This window comes from Haliaeetus leucocephalus, unplaced genomic scaffold (assembly GCF_000737465.1).
Source record: "Haliaeetus leucocephalus isolate CR32 unplaced genomic scaffold, Haliaeetus_leucocephalus-4.0 Scaffold173, whole genome shotgun sequence".
In the NCBI taxonomy this organism is placed as follows: domain Eukaryota; kingdom Metazoa; phylum Chordata; class Aves; order Accipitriformes; family Accipitridae; genus Haliaeetus; species Haliaeetus leucocephalus.
In genome coordinates, this window is record NW_010972609.1 from 8529214 (window position 1) to 8543978 (window position 14765).

General features: G+C 44.8%; 1 protein-coding gene across 6 annotated transcripts in view; it reads right to left on the reverse strand.

The window, feature by feature from the left end:
• TEAD1 (TEA domain family member 1 (SV40 transcriptional enhancer factor)) overlaps window positions 1-14765 on the reverse strand; it is a 104271-nt gene that overhangs the window by 20263 nt on the left and 69243 nt on the right. For 4 of the 6 annotated variants that reach the window (XM_010563774.1, XM_010563776.1, XM_010563779.1 and 1 more), the window contains 5 exons: window positions 12386-12397; window positions 11058-11192; window positions 10820-10866; window positions 9842-9903; window positions 7129-7253 (listed from right to left, as the gene is read on the reverse strand). In XM_010563774.1, coding sequence (XP_010562076.1) covers window positions 7129-7253; window positions 9842-9903; window positions 10820-10866; window positions 11058-11192; window positions 12386-12397 — 381 coding nt within the window. The remainder of the gene's footprint in view (window positions 1-7128; window positions 7254-9841; window positions 9904-10819; window positions 10867-11057; window positions 11193-12385; window positions 12398-14765) is intronic. The other 2 variants (XM_010563778.1, XM_010563775.1) reach the window with 1 other exon arrangement.

Consider the following 14765-nt stretch of genomic DNA (forward strand, 5'->3'; position numbering starts at 1 on the left):
ACTGGGAGTTATATTTATAGCATTTTAATGCTATAACTGGAGTCTGTACTGACTCCTGTTACTAAGGTTTTTAACGCTTTCATGTGAAATGTTAATCAAACTTTCTGTGTTTGTATGCTACGATACAACTGCATGGTCAACCTCGGCTTTCAAGGACCTCCACCCATTTCAGACTCCTGCCTGGGTCTGCTGAGGGACTGAATCAGGCAGGAATGCGAAGCAGAAGGAGATCTTTGGCTACTTTATGGTTGCAGAAATGGGGAGGTAGGTGACAAGCGAGGGCAGTTCCCAGCCCCGACACGTTAATGTTGCCCAGCACTTCCCAGCTACTGCCACAGGAGTCCCAGTGTGAAACTGGGACTTGCTGGTTGGGCAAGGCGCTCACACAACAATTTCAGTGGCTTTCCTGCAACAGTGAAGATGCGTCCTTCAGTTCTGGCCTGTCTGATTTGAGACCCTGTGGTCCCAATTCCAGAAGTGCTGAGTGCTCAGATGGGAAAATTATGCCTGAATATAGGAAGCTCTCAATAATGCTAAGTACTCTGCAAAATCAGGCTCATGACAAATCAAAGGGGACCCTCAAAATCAGCGGCCCATTCATTCTTTTGCACCTGAAGTTCTTGGTTTGTCAGATGTGAGTAATAATGCTCCTTCATCTAAAAAATGACTGCACCAATACATCTGCGAAATGCAAATGGGAGGAATTAGTAATTCCGTTTGGAAGAGAGGTTAGACAGTGCACAGCGAGCAGGGCACGGGGCCACGCGTTTCAGCAACAGAAGAAAACAAACTACTGAACAGTTACTGATCGAAGAAAGGCCATCCACATCTACACTGAACGATGCAGGAACAAACAAACACGTAAGCACGTAATTAACCGCTGCACTGTAGAGCAGACGCACGAGGACGTTTCCCAACTTCTGAGAGCTTGACTTTGCAGCCCAGCTAAACAATTTTGGGGTGGGTGTAGGGGCGGGGGAAGCTGCAGCGGAAGGAGAGAGATGGGAAAGCGGGGGGCAGAGGCGCGGCCAGGAGCACGGCCCCTCGGGGCGAGGGTTCGGGTTCGGCGGGCAGGCAGGGCAGGCGGTGCGGGGGAGACCCACCGCGCTGCCGGTGCCAGCCCAACCCACGCGTCCCCCCGCTCCTCCTCCTCCTCCTCCTCCCCGTGGGAACAGCATGGTGCTGGGCAAGGCCGTGGGAGGCAGAGGGCCCCCCACTGTGATGACAGACCCCCCCGCCCCGGTTTTAGGGCTCTCCCGGGCTCGTCGCAGGGGCTGGGTGTCCGGGCTCTGCTCCAGCTACCCCACAACCTCACCCACTCGCTCCTTCCCTCCTCCGCGGTGCCGCGTTTCCCCGGTCAGGCCCGGTGCCCTGGCGAACGTCAGGTAGCTACCCCTACCCCGGGGGTCTTCTGGGGGCCTTCAGCGCCGGGCCTTCGTGACACGGCAGGCCTGGCGCACCGGCCGGACCGCAGGGCCTGGCAGAGGGGGCTGCCATCGCCGCCGGCGGCCCCCTTCGGTTATGCAAAACCAGCGCTTTTAATTTCGCTGGGAAATTCCCAGCAGCAGCGGTGGGTTTTGGGGAAAGGGAGAGAGCGTGCAGGAAGGCAGCAGCGAGAGCACAGTCGGGCCCCGCAGTCCTTCCACCCATCCTCGGCACTTAACTTCGAGGAACAAATTGCGCTCGGTCTTGACCCACTCCACCGCTTTTTCACCCCAGGGCCCTCTCTTGCAGAGCCCGTGTCCTGACCCTGCGACGGGGCTGGGGGAGCTGGCCCCGGCCCCCTGCCACATCGCCATGGGTTCCCCTGGGAACGCTGCCAGCCGGGGGGTCTGCTGTGACGCCACGCTTTCAGGATTGGAGCCCGTGTCAATACCGGACCCCCTCGAAGTGGTTTCTTGGCACTTTGAACTACGGACACCTGAATACGAACATTTTACAGAGTACGACATCTGCTTCCCAGTGCCAACGCAGAGCTCTCCAGCACTGCAAAATAAATGACCCTGGCAATTAGTTAAACTTTGTCCGATTTCAGATTAAAACGACCTCAAATCCTGAGTCTGCCACTCCAAGAAGTTCATCCCAATGTGGGTTTGCTTCCTCGTCCTTTCACATGACAAAGACCCTAAACCAAGCACTTCCTTAGACTGAACTGCCGAACTGCTCGTTACACTGTTTACAGCAAACACAGAAAGGGTAAGCAATGCTTGTAACAATGGATATTGTTCAAAGATGGAGGGCTCCTTTTGAAAAGATCTCATTTATTTTTCATCACTTAGGTGGTTTGATTAACTTTGGTGAATTTTACTGCATTTGGCTAATGATAGCAGGCTGTTTTTATGGCCCTTGAGCAATTGCTTTCACTTTCTGGTTCTCAGGCACAATTCTCCCTGGGCTCACAAAGCCCTTTTACAACAACAATAAAATCTGAATTAAAACATAAAGAATATTTTATTTCTTTACCACTCTTTAAAATACATTTTGAAATTTGGACCTAACACAATCTGACAGTTTGGTTAGTTGGATTAATACTGAAAATGCCGATCAGTCATGTTCTTTATAGCCCTATATAGATATTTTAGATGTAAAGCTGTCTGAAGGGCTCACAGTAGAAATGAATGTGGCAGCAAGAGTGAGAAAACTCAAAGAGGAAAAGAAGAAAGGGCTTTTTTTTGTTGTTGGGTGGTGGCAGGGTTTTTTTCCTGATTGGAAAGCAAGCTTGAAAATATATATATATATATATATATGTAAAATAAAATACTTGGAATTATTATTATTTCAGTGTTATAGTCTTTGTATTTTATAGCTACTTGTGTAACAGTCAATTGCTTAGATCCCTTCTAATCTGCTTGCATACTCAGTTTATATCTGTTAGGGAACTTGGGATTACTTGGTTTAAGCATTTGTCCTGAGCTTTCACAGAACCACTACAGTAAAAATGGAAAGCCCCCATTAAGGAAAACCTGTCTGAAAGCAACAGATGGGTACATAAACTTGTTAATCTGTTGAGAATATAGTTATATATGGTAGGCAATAATTAAAGGTAACTAAACCGCTGGTGCTTGGACCTACACGGGCAGCTTCTATGCACCATTTAGGAATTGTACTTGAGCACAAAATGCCACAAAAGGAAAATACAGCTTGACATTTGTAAACTGAATTGATTTTCATGTAAAAGGAGAACTAATTTTACCCATCCTTAACGGCAGAGTCAGTATTCCAAGATTTTGCAACTGTGCCATCTTATGTCTCCCAGACTATCTTCTGCCATGCAGAGTTACAGTGAGGGTTGCTTATTGTTTCCTTTCTATATTTTTTCTTTAGTTAATGGAACAATTTTGTGGCTAGGCAAGGGAAAAAAAGTCAACAGCCCTCCACAAGTGACAGGACTCTAAGGAGCACATTTTCGACCCACCAGAATGCCCACTCTAAATTAACATAACTGCCTGACATTGAGGGGCTTTTGTACTTTTAAACACCAATTGCCATTGGAAGAACCCCAGAAATGTTTAAGGCCCCACTCCTACAACGAATTCCCTGTGGGTGGACCTTTATGCCCATGCACAGCCCCATTGAAGTCGCTGGAAGTCACCATGGGCAGGCAGACCTCAATTTCTAATTGCTGTACAGGAATATAGACTGCAAGGGGCCTCCCAGGATCATCAAGTCCCGGGCCCAGGTGCCATGTCCAATAAGCCTTTTTCAATAAACTTCCAGGTTACATTTTAAGGTGGAATCGGTCTATTTGCCCCCACTACTATGAGGCTTTCTGACCTGGTTTTGGGTTGGGGGAGAGAGGGAGGAAGGGACATCTTTTTTTTAATAAAATGTTGGAAACACATCTGATCGAAATAATACTTCATGTCATTTTCTGTAAATAGTCAGAAGCGTAATGAACATATAACTATCTTTTTTCAGAAGATACATGAGAACTCTTACACGGCTCTCATGTACCAGTGTATACATATATTCATCTCTGAGGTCAGCAAAGGCACAAAGGCATACAGGAGATGCTGCAACCACAGCACATGCCTACACGACTTCATATGCAAATTGTGCAAAACACACATCTTCCCTGGCTTGCTGATTTTGTTATTTAAAAAGTAATAAACCCCCATCTTTTCTATGCTGCTCAAACCATATCTGCAATAAAATATTGCAGCAACACAAAGAAAGATGTACAAAACCACAGGTAGAATTCACATTTTCTTCAACAGCACTAAATGAGGCTGGGGGCTGGCTCCCATCTCCAGGGAGGACTTTTGGTGCTTGCTGGAAAAAGTCTGTGCATAGGAGACAGGGAAGGCTGGCAGGAGGCAGGGCCCCTCAGAGTTGTCCCTGCAGACAGGCGTGCACCAGTGCCTCACCAGCAAATGTCCTTCTGCGTGTGCCCTGGGAACTGGTCGCACTGCCTTGGGGTTTTTTTCTACGCCCTTGTTTAAGAATCAAATAATCAAATTTACTTAATCTATTCTAAACAATGCCTCCCCTTCTCCTGACTCCCTTTTGCTGGGCAGGGGCGGTGACATGCTTGCCCACGGGGGCTCATCCCTCAGCTCCCCGCAGCGCCTGCCCAGCTGGTCCAGGCTGTCCCCACGCAGCCCTCGCACAGCGCTGCCCCACTGCGCTTGCAGCGTGGGTGTAAGGAATGATCTAAATTGGGATTAATGCATGACTGGGAATTGACTTTTCTTCGTGTCTCATTTCTGCAATGTTACAGCACGCGAGTAATTGGTTTTTTTAAAAACCAGTCTGGGTAGTTTGATGCTCTTGCTTCTCTAGTGAACCTCCTGCATAAATGCTCTGCATTTATAAGGTGGGTTTCTCAGCAGTACGCTCACAAGCTGGGACAAGTTCCGGTGGGCCGTGCTGCACCCTCAGGAATTCCAAATAATACTAGTTTACTCCAAAAAAGGCTTTACAGTATTTATGGGGCCATCCTGGGTAACCGTGTTTCTATTCAGGCCTCCACTCTCTCTCTGCAATGCAAGTGGATGTGTTGCATTCCCCGGAGCCTGCACCTGCCTGAAAAATGAGAGCCCCAACACGTCCCCAAGCCACCGGCCCACACAACGTGTGGGAGCACAACTGGCTCCGAGCTGTGCCACCATGGCAGAGCGGGACCCGCGGCTCTTTCTCCTGCCAAAGCAGCATCTTCTCATTTTTGGTCTGTCAGTCATGTTGCAAATATATTCACGTCACTCAGCTGGTTTCATGTCACAGACACCCGTAGTGTGACGGGCAACCACATGTTATCTGTTAAGAGCGTACTTGGTTTGAGGGAGATTTTTCATAGAGGGAAAGACGTAAGAGTTACTTAGTTGCTGAACTCTCATTCATTCTCTTTTATGTAAAGCCATGCAGATACACCGAAGCTCTACACCATATAAGCCCATGGGTTTTGCAAATAGTTTTGCGTTATAAAAATCTATGGAAAAAGGATAAGTAGGTGGTATACTAGCAAAACAGTAAATCGAAACACACTGAAATGCCATTTCATTCACATACAGCACAGTAACGCTGAGCGTTACATGGCCACATCCTGTTTTCCGGATAACCTCGAGGCACACACATAACATCCTGGTGCGCAGCAATCTGGATATGGCAGAGCCCATAAATCAGCAGGACAGGTTACATGGGGTCAGTGAGCCAAGGACTCTGAAAGCTGCATATTGGTAAGGCTGCCTGATGCGAAAACCTGGATGTTGTATTTCTGCATCGGAAATGCAAACCGCCGTCTGGATGAACCCGGGGCTGGGGATGGAGAAGGCGTTCCAGCTGTGGATTAGTCTGGAGGACACTAAGATGAAGCTTTAGTCCACCAGAGCCAGGACTGCTGGGAGAGCGTGGGAATCAGGGCCACGGGAAGGCAGAGGGATTCCAGGGAAACCATGCAGTACCTAACAGTCAGGTAAGTGCTGAGATAACCGTACCTGCTGCCAAACATTTCCTCCCTCAAAGTTAATTCAACCTGGCAAAACATGACATTTAGCAAACCAACACACTGCCACATATTTAGTATATGAATAGCTGAGATATGGTATATTTTCATTGCGATGTTTCTCCGCCAGGAGCATTCCTCTGTTGTAAGGTTTCTGGGCTATGTCTCCAATCTCCATCACGCAGGGTAAACACTCCCTGGATAACACCCCTGGCCAGAGCCCGTAAATGCTATGGTTTCCATTGCTGAATTATAAAGAGCAAGTGATAGCTTCTCTCTGTTCCAAGCTACTGTATTTTACCAGGAATCTGAACAAGAATGGCCCATCTATATCAACCATTCATGACAGTATTTGCTTTTCAGAAATTATCTCAGTAAAAATTCTCAGGTTCGAGCTGAAAGAAGCTCTTTTGATTTATTTGCGATGCAGTAGAAACAGTGCTAGGCTACTAACAAATGTTCTTGGTAAATATGTGATGATTAATATCAAGGTTCAAGGCTTACTGGAGTAAATGAAACATTACAGCCAACTTCATAGACTACCCTTGCAGGTATAATATGCAGATTAAAAATCAAAACAAAACAAAAAGCTTCCTGGAAAAAAAGAAAAAAAAAGAAAAATCCAAACCTCAGATTGGACCATAGACACAATGAAAGATCAAGGAAGACTGAATGATTGGACATTCAGATAGGTAACCTCAATTAAAAAGAAAAAAAAAAAGTGATACAGTTAAACAGTACGTGCTTGGCAGGCTGGAACCAAAAGAGACAATCCTGATGCTCAGATGCTCTCCCAAATGTCAGATATTTAAGATAATATGCATAGTTTCTATGCAAGTCCTTAATTTTGTTTCTGTTAGGAAATAGATTAGGCTTTAACTTTAAGTACTGAATTATTGCCAAAAACACGACGCAATTTGGTACAACTGCTAAACTAGGTCAACAGTGAGACAGGCGCCATAGTGAACCACGCCTGCTTTTAGAGAGGCCTCTCACTTCTGCAAATGGGGAAAAAGAGGGCAAGAAAGAAAAACATAGTACTACAGTGAAAGGAATATTACACTGAGCAGTAACGAATGCAGAAACACCAAGTGTATTCCATCAGGTTTAACCCTAGAAAGCATCCTCAAAGGGTGGGGAGCAATGGAGAAAAGCTGAAGATTAGCGGGCTCGAGGGCAACACTTACTGATTCGGGATCCCTCTGCTGTTCAAGGAAAGCCGAAAACTCCACCAGCCTGAGCTTGGTCGTACCAATCGATCGGCCCTGCCACGCAGGGACTGAGGGAGCTGGAGCTGACGTAGGCTCAAAGCCTAAAAGAAAGGAACCGTTTTCATGAAGAAGTTGACAATTCCTCAGTTTATGTTTTCTGAATTAAATATAATCAGGAATTATGCATGTAGCCCTTGGATGTTTATATTAATTTCAGCAAATAATGAATTCAGAATGAGTTAAAATTTGAAAAACACAGAACAATATGTAGAAAAAGAGGTCCCAATCCAGCAAGCTAATAATGGTGCAAATAAAAGATCTACTTCTTTGTTTCCTTGGGGCTGTAACTCACTGTAAAATTTTTGTTTAAAATATATACTAGATTATAGAGATTTATAAAGACTTCACGTAGACTTACAGCTGACCCTTCATTGGAAACTGGCAGCAAGACACAGGAGGTATTACTGCCTTGGGAGTCAAGAGAACTGGCCTCCATTTCTAGTTCCTAATGTGCCACATGTTACAAGTAAATCACCTCTCTTTTTGCCTTTTTCTTCTGCCACTCTCAATTCCCCTCTCCTATTTAGTGTATAAGGTTTCCAAGGCAGGGACTGTCTCTTACTATGTATTTGTACATTGGGTCTTTGACTTCTTTTGGAGCTTTTAGGCAGCATTATATTACAGATAATAATAAATAATTACTGTAGAGGGCTGAATCATACCCTAAAAAGAAAAAGAAGGTTTTAAATTGATAATAAAGAGGGAATGACATGATCTAGAGAGAGAAGGGATGTTAACCACCATCTCTAACTCACCTCAAGAGAAGGAACAAACGCTATCTCTTGCTCCTCATCATGGAAAATTAGATGAGAAGGAAATAAAACAGTAAAGGAAGGAGGGAAAGGCAGCAACTCGAAGACAAAACTGATCTCGGGAGAGATGCAGGTGCAAGGAAGGCAGAGGAGAGGCACCAAAGGTTAGACAACAAAGATAATCCTGAACTAGGTCGAGAACCAGGAAGAGGTCACAGGTAGCATGTGTCCATATCCTGTAATGGGAATATGGTCCTGACTCCAGCCCTCAAAGTTAGGCAATGAAGATGTGAGGCTTGTATGAAATAGGGAATTACAAACGTGACTGGTTAGACATGAACAGGAATTCTAATGAAGTTGTCCTGGTTTCAGCTGGGATAGAGTTAATTGTCTTCCTAGTAGCTGGTATAGTGCTATGTTTTGAGTTCAGTATGAGAAGAATGTTGATAACACACTGATGTTTTCAGTTGTTGCTAAGTAATATTTAGTCTAAAGTCAAGGATTTTTCAGCTTCTCATGCCCAGCCAGCAAGAAGGCTGGAGGGGCACAAGAAGTTGGGAAGGACACAGCCAGGACAGCTGACCCAAACTGGCCAAAGGGGAATTCCATACCATGTGATGTCACACCCAGTATATAAACTGGGGGGAGTGGGGCTGGGGGCATCGCTGCTTGGGGAGTAACTGGGCGTCGGTCGGTGGGTGGTGAGCAATTGCATTGTGCATCACTTGCATATTCCAATCCTTTTGTTACTACTATTGTAATTTTATTAGTGTTACCATTATCATTATTAGTTTCTTCTTTTCTGTTCTATTAAACTGTTCTTATCTCAACCCCGAGTTTTACTTCTTTTTTCCAATTCTCTCCCCCATCCCACTGGGTGGGGGGGAGTGAGTGAGCAGCTGCATGGTGTTTAGTTGCTGCTGGGGTTAAACCACAACAGAAGTAAAAACTCATGCATGAGTTTTGACTGATTTAGAAATACCAATAATCCCACTCTGAGAGAAAACATGGAAGAATAAAAGAAGACAATTCAAAATGCCTACCTTAGAAAACAATGTTATAAATTAGGAATATCAGGGAAAAGGAAATAATCAGACATACAGAAAGATAACCTTAGTTGTAAGCATTAAATAGCAGCAAGTTAGAAAAATCATAAAAAACTGGGTAAGAGTCAGAAAACTGCAGTTCAAACAGAGTCAGAAGCATGGTGTCTTTCGGCAAGGGAGACGTAAAATTAGTTACCATCTGCAAAGAAATAATGATCTTTCCTGAAATTAGCCATGAAACCAACTTGGGGAAAGGAGTAGGGAAGTAGCCATGGGAAGGGCTTGATCAGTTTGAGCAACAGCAGTCAGAATAAACTTTAGGTACTTATCAAAGTGATACCAGCCAGAGCAGGATCTTCAGGAAGGGAAAGAGTTATCAACAACCAGATACACAGAGATGTTCTATACTTAAGGCTCTACATATACGGTTTTGGAAGAGTTTTTAGCCTCAGTTTAAAATAAATTAAGCCTTATTCTCACTACAGATGGAAGCAAGATTTAGCTGTTAAAAAAGAAACATGCATCCTGTTACTCATTTTTTACAAAGCATTTCCCTACAATATCGAATGCTGACTGGAGATCACATATCACAACTGCTTGCATATGTATTAGTGTTTCCTACCTAAAATGTGAAACAATCCCCCCAAAACCCCAAGCCCAATGATTTTCCCTCATATATAATCAGTTAGTAGGACATTGGGACTGGTGTTTGGTTCGGCTACAGGGAGTGTTAGATATGGAGTAGTGGCTCTGTCCATCTCAGGAATTAATACATCACATTCAGTACACAATTCAAGTGTTTTTAAAGGAGAGTATAAATGGAAGAATTACCTGAAATGGGAGCTGTGACCGATGGCTGTATAGGATAGGCCTGCTGAACAAATGGCTTTACGCTGGAATAAAGAATTACACAAAAATCATACAGCATGCCATCCACAGTAAATTCCAGTCACATAGTATAAGAAAATACATGGCTAATGACCTTTACCCACAAACATATCTCTTCCTTGCATAGAATATTTAACAGACAGACAGTAAAGAGGTAATAGAGAGCGAGAGGGTTGAGAATTACACCCAACATCTTAAAGCGAGGAGCTCATCCACGCTCAGTCACAGAGCAGGAAACCTGACCTGCCTGTTGCAAGTTTTGCAGCAGACATGGATGGTGATTGCTTTGACTCCCAGTAAATCCAGAGGACGCTGAACTACAGGAGCACAAAGACTCCCATGGACTTCAAGGGAATAAGGTGGGAAGAAGCTGAAGAATAAGGCTGGGAAACATTGCTCCAGAGACCACCGCGGGGCTGAAAATGTAATACCTGACAGAGGGGCAAAGGCTTCCTTCTCTGTATGGTGCTGCTGCTACCGTGGTGCCGAAGGGCAGTAACCCTACTGACCACTAATGGGCCTCATGCAGTCATCTCCTGCTCTGCAGGAAAATACGTCCCCCTTGCCTCCAGTATTGCTCATATAGTTAAAAGAGGATGGGAGTATTCGTGCTGGAAACTTATTCACAGGCAAAACCTTACCAGCTGCTTCCCTGGCATTATCATTGCATCTCACCACACAATGGGAGAATAAGGAGTGTGCCTATTAGGTATTCAGCCTCAGCTTTGAGGTCTGGGATCCCTTATAACTTTTCGAATGTGAGTTCACATCACTGTAAAGGCTCTTCCTTTCTCTACAACTATTTTTTCCTCCTTTTTAGAAAAAATTTCAAGTTCTTGCCTCATTGATACCCTCTGGCAGCAAAGTGCACAAGCCATCCCCACACTGCATATAGAAGCCTATTTTAATTTTCAGACTTACTCTTGTGAGGATCCAGGCTGCCCCGTTTGAATCATGCCCGGCCAAAACTGAAAGAAGGAAAACAAACAAACAGACCCACAATTGTTTTCTTTGTTGAAAGGTTTTGGATATTTCTGAACAAGCATGATTCCTTTTGCAAACACGAGTGAAAGCATTAATCCATTCATTCAGCCTTAGTTTTCTACTGAACATTGTTAGAGAATACAGGGATTTTTTTGGGACTCGGCTAACAACTTACCCCAGGTGCCCCAGGAAATGTAGGACGGGGAATTCCTGGCAGGCCCAGCTTGTTGTGAATAGCAGTAGCTGAGACTATCTGAGCTGATGACATTGCTGCCATGTGCTGGAGTGCTTTGTCCTTTGCTGTCTGATCCTTTAATATGACAATTACATGGAGTCTTAAAACATTTGGCACAACAAATGATGTTAAATAACTGCAGCTACAAGCACATAACTAACAACTTAAAAAGCCACACAGAAAATGCAAAAATAGCAAACCATGCAGGAAAAAAAAAATACAGCACGGAGGCTAACACTCAAACTACCTCAAGGCAAAACCTCCTCTCAGACATGCATGGTAGACCTGAATTCTCACAGTCTGCTCTGCCAAGACGCAGGAAGCTCTGGGAGAGCAAACTACTGCCCACTTGTTTATCTGGGCAAATTCTGCTGATTTTAAGTCAGGCTGGACTAAACACGGTCTGCTGCTAAGGCTTTGCCTGCAGGACAGTGAGCACTGAGATTTGAGCTCTATCATTTAGATCTAAGAGAAGTTTGCCTTTCGTATTGCACTGTAAAATGAGAACACAGAACTGCGACTGACTTGCAAACAATGACAGTTTTTTCTTCATGCTTACAGGTTTAGAAAATTTTGGATTCTCTTTTATGACAAGTATTTTAAAAGTTAGATCACAAAAATGTAAATAACATTTTAAACTTCCAATTGTGGTATTTTACAGATTTACAGTGTTCCCAAAGAAAACAATCAGCTATAAAATTTCTGCTGTTTTCAAGCATACAGGAACAAGTTTAGGAAAGGATGGGTTGTTATCGATTACTTGTATTAGAGCAGCGCTTGGAGTCCTAGTCACTGCCAATCACGTATGATCACAGAATAGAAATGGAAAGCCTCTTAATGCAACAGAGTTAATTAAGTGGATACCTTATGTCAGGTAAAATAGGTAAACAACAGACCGTTACTATCTGGTAAAGTGGGGTTCCTCATCCAGAAGTACTGTATTAATAAGTGCTGATATTTAGGTACGTGACTTAGAATGAAGGAACACAAGCAGTATTAGGCAAGGATTTGGGGGGCTTTTTTCTGGTTTATTTTACAAGCAAAGTAGCAAGCATGCTGGCAAGAGATGCATGCTCTTATACATGATATATGACTTTGCACATATGCTCCCTCTAAAGCTTGTATGTAGTAGTACTATAGGTGAGCAGTTTCTTCCTTTGAATAGCTCCTTTAGAAACAGCACAGGCTGAAAGTACAGGAAAAGCTAGCCAAAAATTCTGCCAAGCACAGCTAAGGTACATAATACTCGGTTTAGTTAAAATACTTACCATGCTTGTTACCTGGATACAACAACAAACAGTTTATTAAAATGCTTGTGTAGAATAGCAGATTCTTAGCAAAATACGAACAAAATAGTAAGAGACAAAGGAAGAGCAGTTTGCTCAACATTAAATATCAGCTTTAAACAAATGCATTATTTTCACCTAGGGACTGATTCATTAAAAGGAGGAAAAAAAAAAAAGGATAAAAACCTAACAACAAAACACTGGGGGGAAATAACCCCCACCTCCCTGTGTGAAAGCTGCAGATACTGAAAGAAGGGGATTGTTGCTGAGCTTGTTTCCCTGAGCCGCGCATGGAGCCCCTGCGGGTGCCTCTGTGGGATGCAGCGCAGGAGAGCGGCAGGTGGAGCAGGGGAGTAGCTGCTCCGGCAGCGTCCCCCCTTCTGCACCTTGCAGGATGCGAGCCCGAAGTGCAGCCTGCTGCGGTGCTGCCTGCAGCAGCATTAACACCTGCGCGCTCACCTGCCCTGCCTCCCGCACAGCAGCACTGGACACTGCTCTCTGACCTGTCTAAGCCTCGGGACTGCCTTGCGGTGCACCTACAGAGCAGGTTCTGTCCCATTGCTGCGCGGTGGGCGGGAGGCGGGGGACGTGGTATCCATCGGCGTGTGAACAGAACTTGGTCGTTTCTCCAATTTGTAGCTTTCCCGTATAACCACAACCAATTCACTGGGTAAGAGCTGGAAGTCAGCTCTGGCTCTCCCGGCTGCTGGCGCTCACCTCTGCCTGCCCCAGAGTAGGAGGGTGTGCACTGGAGGTTTGTGCATGGCATGTTTCGCTGGCTGCCTTTGGATGTCTGCAGACCACTGGGCTAAAAAATGCTTTGCTGGGTGTTAGGAGGTGGCAGTATTCTGAGATTCACGCAGCTCTCCAGAAAGCCGACCCCTCTACCATCCTGTACAGTAAGAAGGACCCTCCATCACGAAAACATGACGATGAGATGTCTTTAAGCAATATGGAGATGCTAGCACCACCACACTTTTCTGTTTCTTTTCCCCTCATTTTTTGTTAGCTGAGCTGGCTTGGAAATGCCAAACCATGCAAGTCTCACACGCAGTCTGCTGAATCATAACAAAAACAAACATACAGGGGATTGATACCCTGTGTGTGAAATGCATGATTCAAGAGACGTGTGTGCCTCTGGGTCCTAGTAACCTCCAAAACTACGCGAGTGCTGCCTTTGTGACTACCTCGCTATTCTCCAGAACTGCTGCGGCGGCACTACAGCCTCCTCTCCTGCACTGCCTCCTGGCTGCAACCAGCCATGCCAGTGCCACCGTGTGAAGGTGCAGCCAGTGCCTGTGCTCCTGCCAAGTTCCCAAACTCATACTGTTCTGCTGCTATAATGGCCTTACTGTTAGGTGGATCTAAACCAAGGGAGAATTTAAAAGTAAAAGCTTTGTTAGGGATATGAAAGTCCATACCTGGGATTTGCATGAGCCTGGGGTAAATTATATATCTATGACATAGTTCATCTTGCCTTGCTTTAGCCATCTAAAGTCTCCAGTCTAAGGCAGCTGGCTAACCCCCTGCTACTGTTAGTGCAGTAAGCACCTACGGGAGACAATGTATTTCTCCCTTACCAGGCATCAAAACCAGCTGGAGCTCACCACTTGCTGCAATGTTATTGCTGTCCAAGGACTAGAATAGGAACCTGGACACCCAACTTCTACATGGCAACAGTCACGGCAGGTAAATCCCACCACAACAGATGAACAAAAAAAAAATTTTCAAAGATTTACACTTCCTTCAAGACCTTCTGTTCACAGAAGGAGGGATATCTCGATTGTCCTGTAGTGCTCTTAGCCACCGTTAGCAGCGAGTCTGATGATCCTGAATTTTAGGAACAGTGACAGGGATTTTTGGAGGGAGAAAGCATCTTTTGTTTCGTGACATGAGAAGGGATGTGCCTTCCTTCTTGCCAATTGCTGCCTTTTACCCTCGAATGTTCTGCATTTTGTGGTGGCCATTCATCTTATCCTCTTTGACCAATTACATTTTCAGGAGGATAGAGAGAAAGCAAAAATGTTTTGGACAACAGCTCAGAAATACAACACTTGCAATAGGGCTAGACTTGAGGAGTTTCAACGACTCCTACAAAATTTCCCAATGGTGACAAATCTGCCAGCTCCTCTGGACATCAACAGACTCAGGCCAACACACATCAACGGGAAGTTTCACCTGTTGTAGGCGTAGGAACCTCTGCATAACTGGAAGATCAGTTCCTCTCGCAGTAACTAACTTCACATTCAAACATGAAAGAAATCAATTTCAAAATCAAATACAAATACATAAGAGGTCCTGACTTCCACTGGCAAAAGAGCACCTTCAGCTCCAGGAACGTTTTGGAGAGCTGAAGGTGGTG